The sequence below is a fragment of the Muscardinus avellanarius genome (genome assembly GCF_963383645.1).
Source record: "Muscardinus avellanarius genome assembly, chromosome: 16".
In the NCBI taxonomy this organism is placed as follows: Eukaryota; Metazoa; Chordata; class Mammalia; order Rodentia; family Gliridae; genus Muscardinus; species Muscardinus avellanarius.
In genome coordinates this window covers 23,393,232-23,410,872 of record NC_137802.1, presented here as the reverse complement: position 1 = coordinate 23,410,872, position 17,641 = coordinate 23,393,232, and the positions used below count along the sequence as shown (strand labels likewise).

General features: G+C 46.3%; 1 protein-coding gene across 1 annotated transcript; it reads right to left on the bottom strand.

The window, feature by feature from the left end:
* Positions 1 to 5,828: 5,828 nt before the first annotated feature.
* MRM3 (mitochondrial rRNA methyltransferase 3) lies at positions 5,829 to 17,600 on the bottom strand (the record flags this gene model as incomplete). Its single annotated transcript, XM_080713993.1, has 4 exons — positions 5,829 to 6,361; positions 11,984 to 12,151; positions 16,545 to 16,789; positions 17,287 to 17,600. The coding sequence occupies 4 exons, from the start codon at positions 17,598 to 17,600 to the stop codon at positions 5,829 to 5,831; spliced, it is 1,260 nt and encodes a 419-aa protein (XP_080570119.1).
* Positions 17,601 to 17,641: the final 41 nt, after the last annotated feature.

The following is a 17,641-nucleotide window of genomic DNA, read 5'->3' as shown; positions in this document are numbered from 1 at the left end:
CTTTTTGGCATCAGATGAGCGTCAGGTGGTAACTTTCAGCCAGACTTTGTTTTTCCCTGTTGCCCAATTAAAGACACTAAAAAGCTGTTTTCCTCTCCTACTGCCGTGCTCTGGACAGCATACTGATTTAGCAATGAGACAGAGCAGGTTGTGGCCTGGGAACAGGTCACCAGGACCTGATAGGGCATTACATTGAGCTGCTTAACTAGGGAGAAACCGTGGTATGTGAGGACGCATGCAGAAACACAGCACTAGGAACTGTTGCATTGGGAGGGACCTACACCAGTACCTGGGCCCGCCCTGTCCAGCCACTTGAGGCAGACACACTCAAGTGCACACAGTGCCATTTCTCCTGCCAGTCTAGGCAGTCCTATGCTTGCCCCATAACTAGAACACCACCGTGTTTCAGATTTATTTTGTTGCTGGGCGTGGTGGTGCACACTTGTAATCCCCGCGCTTGGGAGGCCGAGACAGGAGGATCGTGCATGTTCAAAGCCAGCCTCAGCTACTTAGTGAGGCTTTCAGCAACTTAGTGAGACCCTGTTTCCAAATAAAATATAAAATGGGTCTGGGAGTATAGCCCGGAGGTAGAAAGCCTCTGGATTCCACCCCTAATACCACCAAAAAACAAACAAACAAAAAAAAGATTTATTTTGTTTTGTTACTGGAGACTGAACTCAGAGACATTCTACCTCTGAGCCACACCCCTAGCCCTTTTTATTTTGAAACAGGGTCTTTGCTAAGTTGCTGCAGCTGGCCAAGAACCTATGATCCACTGTCTCAGCCTCCCAAGTACTGGGATTACAGATGTGTACCACCATGACACTTGGTTTGTGTTTCAGATCTTGGGGTTGCAATGCACAGGGACAGAGATTTGGGAGTGTTCTCTGCAGCTCCTCTCTGAGGATTGCTTTGGGAATCTAGGATTGACCTGGGAACCCTGAGCCCCAGCAGATCTGTCAAGTTTACCCAAAGCAGTTGTACCAAAGCTTTTGTACCAGAGTAAGCACCTACATCCTTCACTGCTAGTGACGACAAGGACAAGAACATGCCTTTCCTCCAGGCAGACTGCGTAAGGGATAACTCTTTGGGAACAAATAACTGTTGACCATGAGCTTCATTGTTAGTGCAAATGCCTGAAAGTACCATGGCGGGCCAAAGATTTTCCAAGAAACAAAAAGCTCAGTGTGCTGGGCATGGTGGTGCACGCTTGTAATCCCAGTAAGTTGGGAAGGTAAAACAGGAAAATCACAGGTTCACGGTCAGTCTCAGTACTTAGTGAGGCCCTCTACAACCCAGAGAAAATGTTCTATGTAGCAGAGTTCTATATTGCTTCTGCTTTATCCTGGGATTTCTCTTCTTCTGGAGGAATATGTTGTAATAATGTTCTAGGTACCTTACATATGAAAGGATATAGTAAGTCTGAGCTGGGTGTGGTGGCACATGCTTGGAATCCCAGCATTTGGAAGGCTGAGACGGAGGTGGTTCAAGGTCAGCATTAGCTACTTAGGCTCTTTGCAACTCAGTGAAACCCGGTTTCAAAAATAAAGAATAAAAAAATAGGGCTGGAGGTGTAGCTTGGAGGTAAAATGCCCCTGGGTTCCATCCTCAGTACCTCAAAAAAAAAAAAAAAAAAAAAAAGATAAAATAAGTATGCTTCATTTTTCAAGGCTTGTGTGTAGCTCACCCCCTAGGTGTTTTGGAATACTTCTGAAGCCAGGAATCATTTAAGTAGGTGTGGGTGAAACTCATTCCAAGGGACAGTTGGATTACTATTAAATAATGTGCCAACTCATGAAAGCCACCATCACTATAGGCCAGTGTGCAACTCAAAGTAGGCAAGAGGAGCCTCAGGTCTGGATTCTTGAGTGTTCCTGCTTGACACAAATAAGTCACCCACCCACATGGGCTAGGAACATCAAAGGAGAACATCACACAGGAACATCATAGGAGTCGTGGTCTTTGAACCCAGGCCCAAAAAACTCCATCTCCTATGGACATGTGGAACTAAGTCCCTAGCCCGTCAAGAGCCACTGCACAGGCCTGCAGCCACTGTGCCTCCCACCCATACAAGGGAGGCCAGGCTGGACCCTGCTGCAGCCTGCACAGCCGCCTCCTCATCCTTCCTTCCTTGCACTTTGAGGAAGCAGCAGCTTTGCCAGTGGCCCACCCCAACTCTGGCTTCAGCTGAGAAAAAGAGCCCTTCCCTCTGACACAGCTTGAGTCTTCACACCGAGAGCAGGAAGGGCAGAAGAGCACCGCGCATAGCACGTTCCCATTCTGTCCTGCTTGGCTGATGAGCGTCCAAGGTGCTTCCTGTGGCTTCCAGTGGGGACTTGGCTTGCAGCTGCCATCTCAGCCACTCAGATGTGACATGGTTGCTTAGTTCAGACAGTTCACCCATTCACTTGATTTCTAGTTTATTATGGTTCACGTGTCCACTGAGGAAAAGGGAGGAAATAAGATCCAAGTTTAGAAGTGGCAAGACGAGTGCTTCCTTGAAGAAAAGGAAAGGGTGAGGCAAGGCTGTGCTCCTGGACCGGGGGCTCAGGCCCTGCACTCAGCAGGCGGCTTTCAGCAGTAGCCAGGGAACCTGTTTCTGGGGGAATGGCAGAAGCAGAGCTAAATGCAGCTCACCCAGGATGGCGGTGACATCTGGAGTTGCTATGAACCCTGGAGCAGGTGGCAGGTCCCCAGAGACCTGTTTCTCCTGTGGGCTTTCATAAGGTTCTAAGCAGGCGCTGGCAGCTGTGTCTTCAGCAAGGGAGCATGGCTTCTTCCCCTGCCTGCAGCACTAACGGGGCAGCCATGTGTACTTTGTGTGTGGCCTGGGCACATTGGGACACCAGCCTTTCCCCAGAGCTGCTGTCCCAGAGGCTCTCCCACAGGGAGAATGATGCAGTCATCATTCCCCATTTCTGTCCACTTTGGAGTTTCTCATCCAGTGTCCTTCTGAGCTTGAAATTCTTAAGATGATGTGAGACCATCCAGATGGGTCTCTGACACCTATGAGCTTGCAAATGTTCTTTGATACAAGTAGATTTGACTCCCCCCATCCCCCCCCCCACACACACCCTTTAAACAACTTAGATCTAGGAAAAATTGCGACTGCTCCCTTCAGTTTTGGGAATGGTTTGTGGTCCAGCCTGCCACCTAGTGGCAGAAACCACCACTACAGCTGTGCATGGACACAAAAGCAAGCATCCAGGCCAGCATACCCAAGCAGTATTCTTCTTGTCCTGTATTGCTGTTGCATTCCTATTTGCTAGAGTCACGGTGACTGAATAGATAGCCCCCAAATTAAGAACTCATGGTGGTGGTTTTCCAGTATCACTCAGCAAATATACTCACTTAAAAGATGTGCTCCCACCCCTCCTCCACTCTACCAGGCTAAATTGTACCCATGAATATTCAGAAAGATTTCCCGGACCTTTGTGTATGAGCCTCTGACTACAAAGTGAGTGGCATGTAAACTTCTTTTCCTTCTTATACCCAGGGTGATAAAATGGACTTGAGTTCTGCCAGTGCTTCAGACTGCTGTTTTTCTCAAGGATGGTTTTTCTTTCACTGATTTTTATTTTGAGCAAAACTCAGCAGGGAACAATCTACAGACACAAATGACAGGAAATGGATTTCATGCTGGGAGGCATGTGCTTCCTTTTAGTGCGTCTGTTTCTATGGAGGGGAAGGTTTCTCAGGCCACCTAGGCGGAGTCATTCATGGCCTTCCTTTTCAGGTCCTTTGTGGACAAGTGTGGTAAAGGCTTTGGGCATTTTCCCCCCCTTTGAAACGGGGTAATTAGACCCAGTGGAGCTCTACCTCTGAGGTACACACCGAGCCCTATTTTATTTTGAGGCGGATCTTAATCAGTTGTCCAGGCCTGCCTAGAACTTTTGCAATCTTCCCACCTCAGCCTCTCAAGTACCTGGATTACAGGTGTGCATCACTGTACCTGGCTCGGGCTGCTGCTTACCAGGAGCTTGGCATGGTGGTACATGCTTGGACCCAGTACTTGGGAGGCTGAGGCAGGAGTGCAGGTTTGTGGCCGGCAAGACCATTTCAAAATAAAATAGGCCTGAGGAAGAAGGTGTAGCTCAAAGGTAGAAGATCTCTGGGATCAATCTCCAGTACCAAAAAATAAAATCCAACCAAACTGAAATCTTGTGAACACCTGCCACTAGGGGTTCAGAGCATGCTTGGCCATTTCATTCTCCCAGGAAGAAGTTTTACTAGGGAGTGGAGGCACAGAGAGGGAAGAAAAGGGGGGGGGGGTGTTTACTGTTGCTTGGCCATGTTAGCAACCAACTGGACCACTCTAGCATGAACAGCTGATAGGTTCCTAAGAAAACAGAATCATTGCAGGAACCACTGTGCCACAGACTTGTGGTAAAACTACACTCCTAGTGCTGCCCTCAACTCCAACCCTATTCTTTGTGGTTGCAAAAGCAGTGTTTGGAAAGAGTCCAGGGCTCCGGTCCATCTACCCCTTCCCACGGTCATTCACATTTAGTGATTACCATCTGCACTAGCCCTGGCCGCCCAGGGCTTTAAGAGAACAGCAAGGGTCCTGTGATGGTGCTGTGGGCTCAGGGGCCCCAAGCGCTCAGCCACCCTCCCCTCGGACAGACCTGTTCACACAGCACCCAGAACACTAGTGTTTTTCTGAGCAGTTTTGTCCTATGTGAGGGGAGGGGAAATGTACATCATTACACTTAACCATGTGTTGCCAGCACAAAGGATGATGTGGGGTTGCACTGCAGGTTTTAATAATTCATTTTCTTTTTTTTACAGAGTCTCCCCCCAAAGATATTTGTAGACATGTTAAGAAGATATCATTTAGCCGGGCGTGGTGGCGCAGCTTGTAATCCCCGCACTTGGGAGGCGGAGACAGGAGGATCGCATGGGTTCGAAGCCAGCCTCGCTGGCTTGAGACTATTTCCAAATAAAATATAAAACAGGTCTGGGAGTGTAGCCCGGAGGTAGAAGGGTTCCATCCCCAGTACCACCAATAGCTTAACAAATTAAGCTATTTCGGAAGATCTGGGGGAAATTATGCGAGACAATGAGACAAACCACCACAAACTTCGTGTAATCCGGGTCTACCTTCACAGGAGTTGATTTTCCATTAACCAGTGATGAGACAGGAGATTCGGCCATGGCCTACACCCAGTGCTTGAAGACTATAAAACACCCACCAGCTGATACCTGTGGGAATGATGCAGGTGAAAAATGCTTCCTAGTGGAGTTTTGCTCTGCAGCGCTGGGGATGGAACCCAGGGCTTCACAAATGCTAGGCAAGTGTTCTACCCACCACCGAGCTACAGCTCTACTCTAGTGGACAATTTTATTTGGGGGCTGGGATTGAACCCAAGGGCATTATAATATGCCAGCTCCAGGATACACTCCCAGCACTTTTTATTTTCAAATAGGGCCTTGCTAAGTATGTTACTAAGTATCTTGTTAAATTACTGAGGCTGGCCTTGAACCTGCTATCCTCCTATTTCACCCTCCCAAGCATGTACCACCACACCCAACCCTAGTGGATAATTTTTTTAAACAGAGCCATATGGACAATCTATAAGTATTTTCAACAAAGTGGGGGGGGGGGACCTGCCTAATCACCGGAGAGATGAGAGATCTCAAGAAGAACTTTGACCTTTGTGAGGGAAAGTAAAAGCTCACAGAAATTGTTTCTAGTACCTGTATAATGGCATCAATGCCCACCTTGTCTCCTGCATGTGGCCCACCAGGACAGGTACCAGCTCTGCCAACCTCCTAACAACTGCTGGGGCAGCTGGAGGCACCCTCACACTGAGAACTTCTCCGCCTCACTGGTAACTCCTGTCCCTGCTTGAGTGTCCTGCCCTCATCTGTAGCTGTCTTTTCCCTTCAAACAGCAAGATGCTTGCGGCCATGGCCGAGTTAAGACTGTCTACCCCGGGTACGACTGGGATCAGCAGCCTCTTGCCTCCTGTGCTCTCAGCCAGCTGCAGGGACTCGAGGCTCACGCCATGGGTCTCCCCACCAATCACCACGGCAGCAGGGGCCTCAGTCCAGTCCGAGTCGTAGCTCTGGACCTCCAGTTCAGGGAGCCAGCCTGTACTGGTTTCAGTGTCCAGGTCCTCTTCCCTGTGCTTGCGGAACTTCAGGAATCGTCGATCACACACGGAGCCACGGTCTCTGGCTTTATCAGACATCTGCGCCTGGGCATAGAGGCCACAGTTGTCTGCTACATGGACCTGGGTGTCAGGGGGCAGGTAGCTGGGCACCGTTTCCCATTCCAAATTGTTGATAATCGGCACCTGGAAATGTGCCCCCATGCCTGCCCGTAGCACTTTGGGCTCCCAGGCATCCACACAGCCTAGAAAGTAAACAGAATATTATCAAGATTGTATAAACCTTCCCAGAATGGAGAGCTCTGGATAATTCTGGATCAGGAGATAAAGCAAACATTTTTCTGGTAGCACTTTCGTGATAGTTGGGACCTTCCAGAGCCTTCCCAGTGATGGCAGTATCCAGCAAAGACACTGTAGGATTAAACCCTGCCAGAAAACAGGTGCCAGGCACTGTATATGAAAGTAAAAGGAATCAACCTCCAGGAACTTGGGGTATAATGGCCGGCAGTGCCGAGTAATATTTAATCAGGTGACTACAGTATTAGTGATGATATAACAAAAAGACAGGGAACAGAACTCTTATATAAAGTGGGGCTTTCAGAAAAAACACCAAACATCCAAGAGGCCAACAACTGAGCTGGCTCCTGAAGAGTAAGAGGACCTTGTAAGAGAAAGGCCAGGCAGAGTCAGAAATGGGGACAAGCGCCACAGGTGAAGACCTGTAGGGAGGGAGGGCCAGCGGGCAGTGGGGTGCGGTGGGACAGGAGCTGAGAGGTAGGCAGTGGCCAATGCGGGCAGGGGAGGAGAGGGGCTAAACCCAGGAGTTTGGCATTTTTATCAGAAGACAAACACCACTAAAGGATTTTATTTGCAGTACTGGAGATGGAACCCAGGGGCATTCTACCTCCAAGCTACACCCCCAGCCTTGTTTTTTATTCTTTATTTTGAAACAAAGTCTCACTAAGTTGCGGAGGGCCTAAGTAGCTGTGGCTGGTTTCAGCCTCCCGAATGCTGGGATTGCAAGTGTGCATGCTACCCAGCCACTGAAGGATTTTAAGCAAAGCAATGACAATGCTTTAGAAAGACCTATTTGGCTTCAATATTCCATCTGGATTGAAGTAAAGATTCCCCACACCGGAGATGAGGAAATTAGGAGTTCAGTGTAGCAGTGCTGAGAAACAGAAGCCTGCACCCAGGTGGCCATGTCACTCACACAACAGGCTGGACACACCTATTCTTGTGCTGCTCCCACACTGGCTGCAGGGCAGACACCTGACTTTTCTCAGGGCCTACTCTCACCACAGGCAAGCTGGGAGCGATGGCACAATAAGGGTACCTCACCAAGGCTGCACACCTCATGCCTGCCATCCTCCCCTAACTTGTTAATAGAGGTCTCCTGACAAGTTGTTTTTTGGTTTTTTTGGTGTTTGTTTGCAGGTCTGGGATGGAACCCAGGGGCATTCAACCTCCGAGCTACACCCCCTCCCCTATTTTTTATTCTTTATTTTGAAACAGTGTCTCACTGAGTTGCAGAGGGCCTACGTAGCTGAGGCTGTCCACAAACAGTGATCCTCTGGTCTCAGCCTCCCAAATGCAGGGATTACAAGCGTGTGCCACCATGCCAAGCTGTGACGGTTTTTTTTTGTTGGTTTTTTTTTTTTTTTTGGTGGTACTGGGGTTCCTGGAAACCCTCTACCTCCGGGCTATACTCCCAGACCTATTTTATATTATATTTGGAAACAGGGTCTATTTTATATTTGGAAACAGCGCCACCATGTCCAGCTCTGACAAGTTGTTTTAAGAGTTAATTTGTGTGCTAGGCGTGGTGAGGCATGGTGGCGCACGCTTGTAATCCCCACGCTTGGGAGGCGGAGACAGGAAGATCGCGCAGGTTCAAAGCCAGCTACACTGGCTTAGGAGACCCTGTTTCCAAATAAAATATAAAATAGGTCTGGGAGTGTAGCCCGGAGGTAGAGGGTTTCCAGGAACCCCAGTACCACCAAAAAAATAAATAAATAAAAATAAAAGTTAATTTGTGCCACATGTGGTGGTGCACATTTGTAATCCCAGTACTTGGGAGGCTGAGACAGAAGGATCGCAGGATCACGGCCAGCCTCAGCTAGTGATACCATCTCAAAATAAAAGAATATAAAAAAATAGGGCTGGGAACCGGGCATGGCGGCACACGCTTGTAATCTCAGCATTCGGGAAGCTAAGACCGGAGGATCGCTGTTCACAGACAGCCTCAGCTACTTAGTGAGGCTCTCTGCAACTTAGTGAGACCCTGTTTCAAAATAAAGAAAAAAATAAAGGGCAGGGGTGTAGCTTGGAGGTTGAATGCCCCTGGGTTCCATCTCCAGACCCGCAAAAAATAATAATAATAATAATAAATAATAAATAAAAATAGGGCTGGGGTTTAGCTTGGAGGTAGAATGAGTTAGAATGCCCCTGGGGTTCAATCCCTGGTACAAAAAAAAGTTAATTTGTCTGCTGGGAATGGTAGTGCATACTTGTAATCCTAGAACTTCAGAGTCTAAGAAAAGATTGCTGATTCATAGCTAGCCTCAGCTATTTAGGTCCTCCACAACTTAGTAAGACCCTGTATCAAAAATAAAGAATTAGCCAGGCATGGTGGCACAAGCTTGTAATTCCAGCATTTGGGAGGCTGAGACAGCTAGCCTTAGCTATTTAGTGAGGCCCTCCGCAATTTAGTGAGACCCTGTTTCTAAATGAAGAATTAAAAAAAAAAAAAAAAAACAGGGCTGGGAATATAGCTCAGAGGTAGAATGCCTCTGGATTCAATTCTCAGTAGTACAAAAAAATAATAAAAATAAAGAATTAAAAATAGGGCTGGGGATGTAGCTCAGAGGTAGAATGCCCCTTGGTTCAATTCCCAGTACCACCAAAGGAAAAAAAAAAAAAAAAAAAGAGTTGTCAAACTTAAGACAGATTAACTAGGCAGACCACATTTAAAAAGGAGAGTAAGCCGAGCATGGTGGCGCATGCTTGTAATCCCAGCATTTGGGAGGCTGAGACAGGAGGATCGTGGTTCACAGACAGCCTCAGTTACTTAGTGAGGCCCTCCACAACTCGTGAGACCCGGTTTCAAAATAAAGAATAAAAAATAGGGCAGGGGGTGTAGCTCGGAGGTCGAATACCCCTGGGTTCCATCCCCAGACCCGCAAAATAAAAAGAGAGTAAGCCAGGTGTGGTAGTGCACACTTGCAATCCCAGTATTTAGGAGGCCAAGAAAGGAGATCACAGGCTCAAAGCCAGCAATTTACCAAGGCTCTTAGCAACCTAATGCAACCGTTTCCAAATAAGAAATAAAATTGGGCTGAGGGTTTAGCTTGGAAGTAGAATGCCCCACACCCCACCACCACCACCACAAAAAGGAGAGAGTAAGATGGAGAACGTTAAGAGTGCCCACGCCTATCCGCACCCATGGGCTTTCCCTGGCACTGCAGGGAACCAGAGATGGGAGCTGGGCTATAAGCCAAGAGGTGAGGGAAAAGGACACAGGCTCCCAAGCTTACTTGGCTTACTGCCTACTTGTCAGAAAAAACTACTCAGCGCCCCCCCACTGCATGCAGAAATATATTTTCTTTAAGCAAATAAACAGAAAGATGCAGTGATAAGTTTGCACTATTTTAGGTATTCGCATTTCATTCCAATACCCTCTGGGGTGCCCACTATGGTAACAGGCCCAGAACTGTGAGGAGCTGACTGATGTGACCCCTTCACTTGGTGGGGATTAAGGAAACGGTGAGACTCCTCTCCTCCCCTTCATGGCCTTGACACTGGGCACCACAAGGTTCCTACTTTTTTCCCCACCAGCCATGAGTACCACACTGCTTGGAAACGTAAAGCTTCTCAAACCAGCCAGCTATCAGGGCATTCCTCAGTGGAGTAAATTGGGCTCTGATAAATGAACCCCAGCACCTAGGTTTCATGCTGGCAGAGAAATGCACTCCCACAGGTGTGACTGGGAAGAGATGAAAAGAGCAATTTAGGCAAGTCTCAGCAGGGGCAGCCACTATGAGTTTATATTTAATGGCTGGCTGGGTGTTCTGATGTAAGATACTCTCCCTCTCTTCTGCCCCCAAGGTATAGGAAGCCTTTTAGCCGCATCTTCAGCACTTGGCAAGCCTGTTTAGAATGGGCCTATTAATCCGCATCTCTGAAGAAGAGACAGGGCTAAGGAGTGTGGGCTGTGTGACCCACCTGAGGCTGAGGGAAGTGCATCGACAGCACTCCTCTCAGGACTGAGAACCCAGGGGCCAGGAAGCTCTCATTATACCCAACAATTTGGGAACTCAAATGCCCTGATTAATTGAAACTTCTTTAAGAACTTAGCAGGTTTCAAAATAATTTTTTTTCGACTTTTTACCTCTGAGCCACATACAACCCCAGACCTATATTTTATTCTTTTTTTTTTTTTTTTTTTTTTTTTTTTTGCGGTACCCTTAGGGATGGAACCCAGGGGTATTCTACCTCTGAGGTACACCCCTATCCCTATTTTTTATTTTGAAACAGGGTCTCACTGAATTGCAAAGAGCCTAAGTAGCTGAGGCTGGCTTCGAACCTGCACAATCCTCCCGTCTCAGCCTCCCAAATGCTGGGATTACGACGCCCAGCTCTATTTTTTTTTTTGGTGGTACTGGGGTTCCTGGAAACCCTTCTACTTCCGGGCTACACTCCCAGACCTATTTTTATATATTTTTAAAATTTGGAAACAGGGTCTCTTAAGCCAGCAAGGATGGCTTCGAACCTGCGTGATCCTCCTGTCTCCGCCTCCCAAGCACAGGGATTACAAGCGTGCGCCACCACGCCTGGCTATTTTTTATTCTTTATTTTGAAACAGGGTCTCACTGAGTTGTGAAGGGCCTAAGTAGTTGGGGGTGGCTTTGAACCTATGTGACCTCCTGTCTCAGCCTCCCAAGTACTGGGATTACAAGCATGCACCACCACGCCCTGCTTCAAAATAATTTTAAAAGATAACCAGTATTATTGATTTATGTATTGTGTTGGACAGGGTACAAAATACTTTATTTGCATCATCTCAAGTAATCCTCAAAATAACCCTATAAGGAAAATTCTTATTCCAATTTTTTTTCATGGTACTGGGGCCAGATACCTTCTACCTCTGAGCTACCCCAGCTCCACCAGCCCAATTTTTTTATTTCTTATTTGGATACAGGTCTCAGTAGGTGAGAGCCTTGCTAAGTTGCCAAGGCTGGTTTCAAACTTGGGATCCTCCTGTCTCAGCGTCCCAAGTACTTTGATTACAGGAATGTGCCACTACACCCAGCTTATTCCTACTTTATAGACGAAGGAGCTGACATGTGGCATGTTGTTCACGGATGTATAGCAGGTAAAGGGCAGATTCAAGATTCACACCCATGCACGTCTGCTGAGAGCCTTTGCTCATATAAAACTGGCAACCAAAAGTGGTGGCCCAAACTTGGAATCCCAGAACTTGGTAGACAGACACAGGATCGCAGGTTTGAAGCCAGCTCAGTAATTTAGTGAGGGTGTCAGCAATTTAGTGAGATCCTGATTCCAATAATTTAAATAATTTGGGATGTAGTATGAAGGTAGAATGCCCCTAGGTTCAATTCCCAGTACCAGAAGAAAAAAAAAAGGCCAGCCAAGCTAGCATGGTGGCAGATACTTGTAATTCTACTACTAGGGAGGCTGAGATAAGAGGATCGCAGGTTTGAGAGCCTCAGCAATTTCGTTAGACCCTGTTTCAAAATAAAAAATAAGATAGGATTAGGGGTACAGAGAGAGAGAAACGATCTGGTTCAGTCCCCAGTATAAAAAAAATCCAGGCCAACCGACCACATGGTAACAGGTTCTCTTACCTTTGGTGAGTAATACTTTGCTGCAGCCTGCCCCAGCCGCAGATCTCAAAATTGTCCCCAAGTTCCCAGGGTCACGGAGATTGTCACAAATCAACAATAAGGGCAGTGAATGCTGAAGCTGAGTCTCTGGATATGTCATCTTAACATGGTCAGGCTTGGCAAAAATCCCTGAGAAAACAACACAGGAGGGTCACTTGTTTGATGTGGGCTCTAAAATAATTTTTTATTTACTTATAATTTATGTATTTATTATTTTGCAGTACTGAGGATTGACCCAGGGGCATTCTACCTTTGAGCTACACCCCCAGCCCTGCTTCTTATTCTTTACTTTGAAACAGGGCTTCACTAAGTAGCTGAGGCTGGCTGCAAATCTGCAATCCTCCTGTCTCAGCCTCCCAAGTACTTGGATTACAAGCATGTGTCACCACACCTGGCTTTTACATATTTTTAAAACATCATTAATTCAACAGGGAATATATGAACACATTGATTGAAAATATTCTAACCTACTTACATACAGGCACATCTACTCATACACAGGTACTTTTCTTCAATATTAAAAAAAAAAAGCCACTTAGCGGGACACAGTGGCACACACCTGTAATCTCAGTACTTGGGAGGTAAAGACAGGAAGATTACAGTTTTGAGGTCAATCTCAGCAATTTAGTGAGATCCTGCTTCAAAATGAGAAATAAATTACGGCTGGAGCTATAGCTCAGCAGTAGAAGACCCCTGGGTTCAATCTCCCAAAAGAAAAAAAGGCAAAAACATTTCATTCTGTAATTAACTTCTTTTGCTCAATAATATGTCTTGAAGCACTAAGGAGTTAAGGCTGTCCGCAAAACACGATCCTCCTGTCTCAACCTCCCAAGTGCTGGGATTACAAGCACGCACCATCAAGCCTGGCAAATATTATAATGAATTTTTTTTTTCCTTGCAGTACTGAGGATGGAACCCAGGGGGCATTCTACCTCCAAGCTATACCCCCAGTCCTATTTTTTATTCTTTATTTTGAAACAGGGTCTCACTGAGCTGCAAAGGTCCTCACTAAGTAGCAGCTGAGGCTGTCCGTGAACCTCGATCCTCCTGTCTCAGCCTCCCAAATGCTGGGATTACAAGCATGCGCCACCACGCCCAGCTCTCTTCTAACCTTTTTATATAAATTAATATCAAATAAAAATTAAATTGCAAAAGCTGGGTGTGGTGGTGCACGCCTATAATCCCAGCATTTGGGAGGCTGAGATAGGAGGATCGAGGTTCAGACAGCCTCAGCTGCTACTTAGTGAGGCCCTGTTTCAAAATAAAGAATAAAAAATAGGACTGGGGGTATAGCTTGGAGGTAGAATGCCCCTGGGTTCCTTCCCCAATGCCACACAAAAAATAAATCAATTTAATTGCAAGCTGGATGTGGAGGCACACATTTGTAATCCCAGTACTTGGAAGGGTGGGACAGGAAAATTGCAGGTTCACGCCAGCTTCAGCTCCTTAGTGAGACCCTGTTCCAAAAATAAATAATAAAATTGAACATGGTGGGACACGCTTGTAATCCCAACATTTGGGAGGCTGAGACGGGAGGATCGCAGTTCAAAGACAGCCTCAGCTACTTAATGAGGCCCTTCACAACTCAGTGAAACCCTGTTTCAGAAAAAAAATATAGGTCTGAGGGTGTAGATGGGAGGTTGAATGCCCGAGTTCCATCTCCAGTACCACAAAAAGCAAAATAAAATAAAATAAAAAAATAAAGCCCAGTACTTGGGAGGCTGAAAGGAGGATCTGGGTTCATGGCCAGCCTCAACTACTTAGTGAGCCCTCTGCAACTTATTGAGACCCTGTTTCAAACTAAAAAATAAAAAATCAGACTAGGGGTGTAGCTCAGAGGTTAGAATGTCCCTGAGTTCAATCTCCAACACAACAAAAAAATAATAAATTATTAAACAAACAAATATGTAAGTAAATAATAGGGCTTGGGGGTATAGCTAAGAGGTAGAATGCCCCTGGGTTCAATCTCCAGTAATGCCAAAAAAAAAAAAAAAAAGAACATTTACTTAGGTCATTATTCTACCCTTTTTACATAAATTACTATCAAATAAAAACTCAATTGCAAGCCAGGTGTAGTGGCATACATTTGTAATCTCATTACTTGGGAGGCTGAGACAAGAGAATTGCAGGTTCATGCCAGCTTCATCTACGTAGTGAGGGCCCTCCAAAACTTAGTAAGACCCTGTTTCAAAAATAAGATGGGCGTGGTGGTGCACGCTTGTAATCCCAGCATTTGGGAGGCTGAGACAGGAGGATCGCAGTTCGCAGCCAGGCTCAGCAACTCAGTGAGACTGTTTCAAAAATAAAGAATAAAAAATAGGGCTGGGGGTATAGCTCGGTGGTAGAATACCCCTGGGTTCCATCCCCAGTACCGCCAAAAAAAAAAAAAAAAAAGAAAATAGGGCTGGGGGTGTAGCTTGGAGGTAGAATGCCACTGGGTTCAATCCCTAGTAACACACACACACACACACACACACACCAAAAAAAAAAATTCAATTACCTAGTGAATTAGACGTCACAAACGTCTAATTTTTAAAATTTCACTAGGACTGGAGATTGAACCCAGGATCTTTCTATCTCTGAGCTATACCCCAGCCCTGTTTTATATTTTATTTAGAAATGTGCTAAGTCGTTAAGGCTCGCTTTGAACCTGCACTCCTGTCACAGCCACCCAAATACTGGGATTTTAGGCATGTGCCACCAAGCCTGGCACTAAAATCTTACTTTACTGCCCTAGAACAATAACAAAAATTTCTTTTTTTGTGTGTAGGTGGTACTGGGGATTGAACCCAGAAGCATTCTACCTTCCTAATACACCTCCAGCCTGATTTTATTTATTTAGAGACAGGGTCTCCCTAGGATGCTGAGGGCCTTGATGAGTAGCTTTGAACCTGTAATCCCCCAGTCTCAGCCTCCCAAGTACTGAGATTACAGGCATGCACCACCATGCCCAGCCATAAAAAAAATTTATAATTCTTTCCAAAGAATATAGGTACAAAGCCCCCATGAAGGCAATATTGTGGCATAAGTATCCTGTGCTGCAAAGATCCCACACATTCGTCACAATATCCACAAAACTGTTTAGTGGAGCAGAAAACCCCTTAACTTCTACTTGGACATCTGTGGTAATGAGAATCCATACTTATTGAGGTCCCACTTACATTACCAGGTGTTTTGTATGTGTGTGTGTTACTGGGAATCAAACCTACGAGTGATTTACCACTGAGCTACATCCCCAATCCTTTTTACTTTTTAAGACACGGTCTCAATATGTTGCCCAAGCTAGCCTGGACCTTGTGATTCTCCTGCCTCAGAATCCTGAGTAGCTAGATAATAAGCATGTGCCACAACACCCAGATAGTACCAGGTTTTAGAAAGTACCTTTAGTTCCTATTTATTTTTCTATTCTTCTCAAATCTAACATCATATGAATAAGGTGTGTGTGTGTGTGTTTGTGTGTACAGTAATAGGGACTAAACCCAGGGGCATTCTACCTATGAGCTACAACTACAGCTCTATTTTTTATTTTGAACCAGGGCTTCACTAAGTAGCTGAGGCTGGCCACAAACCTGTGATCCTCTTATCTCAGCCTCCCCAGTACTACGATTACAGGCAAACACTACCATATCCAGCTTGAATAATTAAAAATTTTTAACATCATAAAATTATGAAAGTACTTATCATTCATCATCAGGCTCTAGAAGTCCGTGATGGGCTGGCCACTGCCGGTATCCATGCCCAAAGTGACAACCATGGTAAAAACAAAGCCATTTTGACTGATGCATAGTATAGCTAATGAGAGTATGGTTACTTGGCATGAGTAATTCCATATTCTTTAGTACCCAAAGTCCCCACCCTAAAACCTAAGAGCTCTGCATGTAGGGACATAGATCCCTATGACTCACGAGATTATTAAGACAGTTCCCAGAATCTCCTCTCCCAATAATTTCAATGATGGAATCACAACAGTGAGCCTAATGGAAAATACATATGCACAACTGGTAGAAGATGTGGCCTAAACATTTGACCTTGAAGATAACTCCCCCTCTTCCAACTAATCCTCTTCCAGAGAAACTTCTATACTTACTGCCATTCAGTTCCCAGATCTCCACTGTAAATGTCATACAATGCATAAGCATAAGAACTATATTTTTCTAGCCGGGCATGGTGGCGCATGCCTGTAATCCCAGCATTTGGGAGGCTGAGATAGGAGGATCCAGGTTCATGGCCAGCCTCAGCTAACTAGTGATCCCCTCTGCAACTTAGTGAGATCCTGTTTCAAAATAAAGAATAAAAGATAGGGCTGGGGGTGTAGCTCAGAGGTAGAATGCTCCTGGGTTCAATCCCTGGTACTGAAAAAAAAGAAAAATTTTAAAAAAACCATATTTTTCTGAGCATCTTAAGGAAAGATTAGGCAGTGAACATCTTGAATTCGTTTTAAGTAAAATGTGTTGCCCTAAGATAACTATGCACAAGAAATCCGAGGTCTTCAAACCTAGTGACATATTGTGTAACCACTGACCCATTATTCCTTGTGGCGCTACTACGTCGGACCAATCCTTGATATCCTCAAATTTCACCTTAATGAGGCTGACACCTTTCAGCTTATCCACTGGCAACTCTTTTATGTATTCCAGACGGCTAAAGAAGAAAACTTTTGGCACAGCTCCAGCCTTCAGAGCATCTGCAATCAGCCTGCGACCTTCCAGCAGAATCTTTCCTTCCTTTTCCCGAAATGTCCTGGACTTAACTATTGTCATTACATTGCTGTAGGTGGGAACAAAAAGATGGGTGATTAGCAACATTCTAGTTATTGAGACATACCTAATTCTAACGGACATAAAAAAGAGTTTCCCAGAGCTGGTCATGGTGGTGGTACACGCATGTAATCCCAGTACTTGGGAGGCTGTGACAGGAGGATTCCAGGTTCCCAGCCATCCTCAGCAACTTAGCGAAATACTGTTTCGAAATAAAAAATAAAATAGGGCTGAGGGTGTAGTTCCGAAGTAGAATACCCCTGGGCTCAATTCCCAGTGCCCCACAAACACATAAAGCTTCCCTGAGACAGAAAAGAATCACAAAAGAGAGTCTGCATAATGCAAATAACAAAGTACAAAAAAAGTAGAAAAACCCAGCGGACTGTAATGGAAGAACAACTCCTCTCCAGGAGGAAAGGGAGGTTGAGATCCCGCCGTGAGGCAGGAAAAAAAAAAAAAAAAAAAAAAAAAAACGGGAATGAAGGACACACCGCGGCAACACATCACCTCAGCCTCCGGTCCCCGGGGAGAGCCTTATCGTAGCGCAGCCCTGCCTCTTCCCAGGTGCCAGGCGTCTGGGACGCGGACTTGCGAAGCGGCTGTTTCCGTCCCTGCTCCGCGGACTGGGCCTCAGGAGCCGCGGGGCAAGGCGGCTTCCCCGGGGCGCGCCTCCGCTCCACTACCTCTCCGGACGGCAAGAGCACCTTCACCGGGCTCCGCCGCAGCGCCCGGACCCAGCGCCGCGCATCCAGGCCCCAGGGCTGGGCCACCGGGCGTAGCGGCCGCCAGGCACACCCCACGCGCGGCACCAGCAGCGCCATCTTCCCCGCGTCCGGACTACGTCTGCACGCGCGCCGTCGAC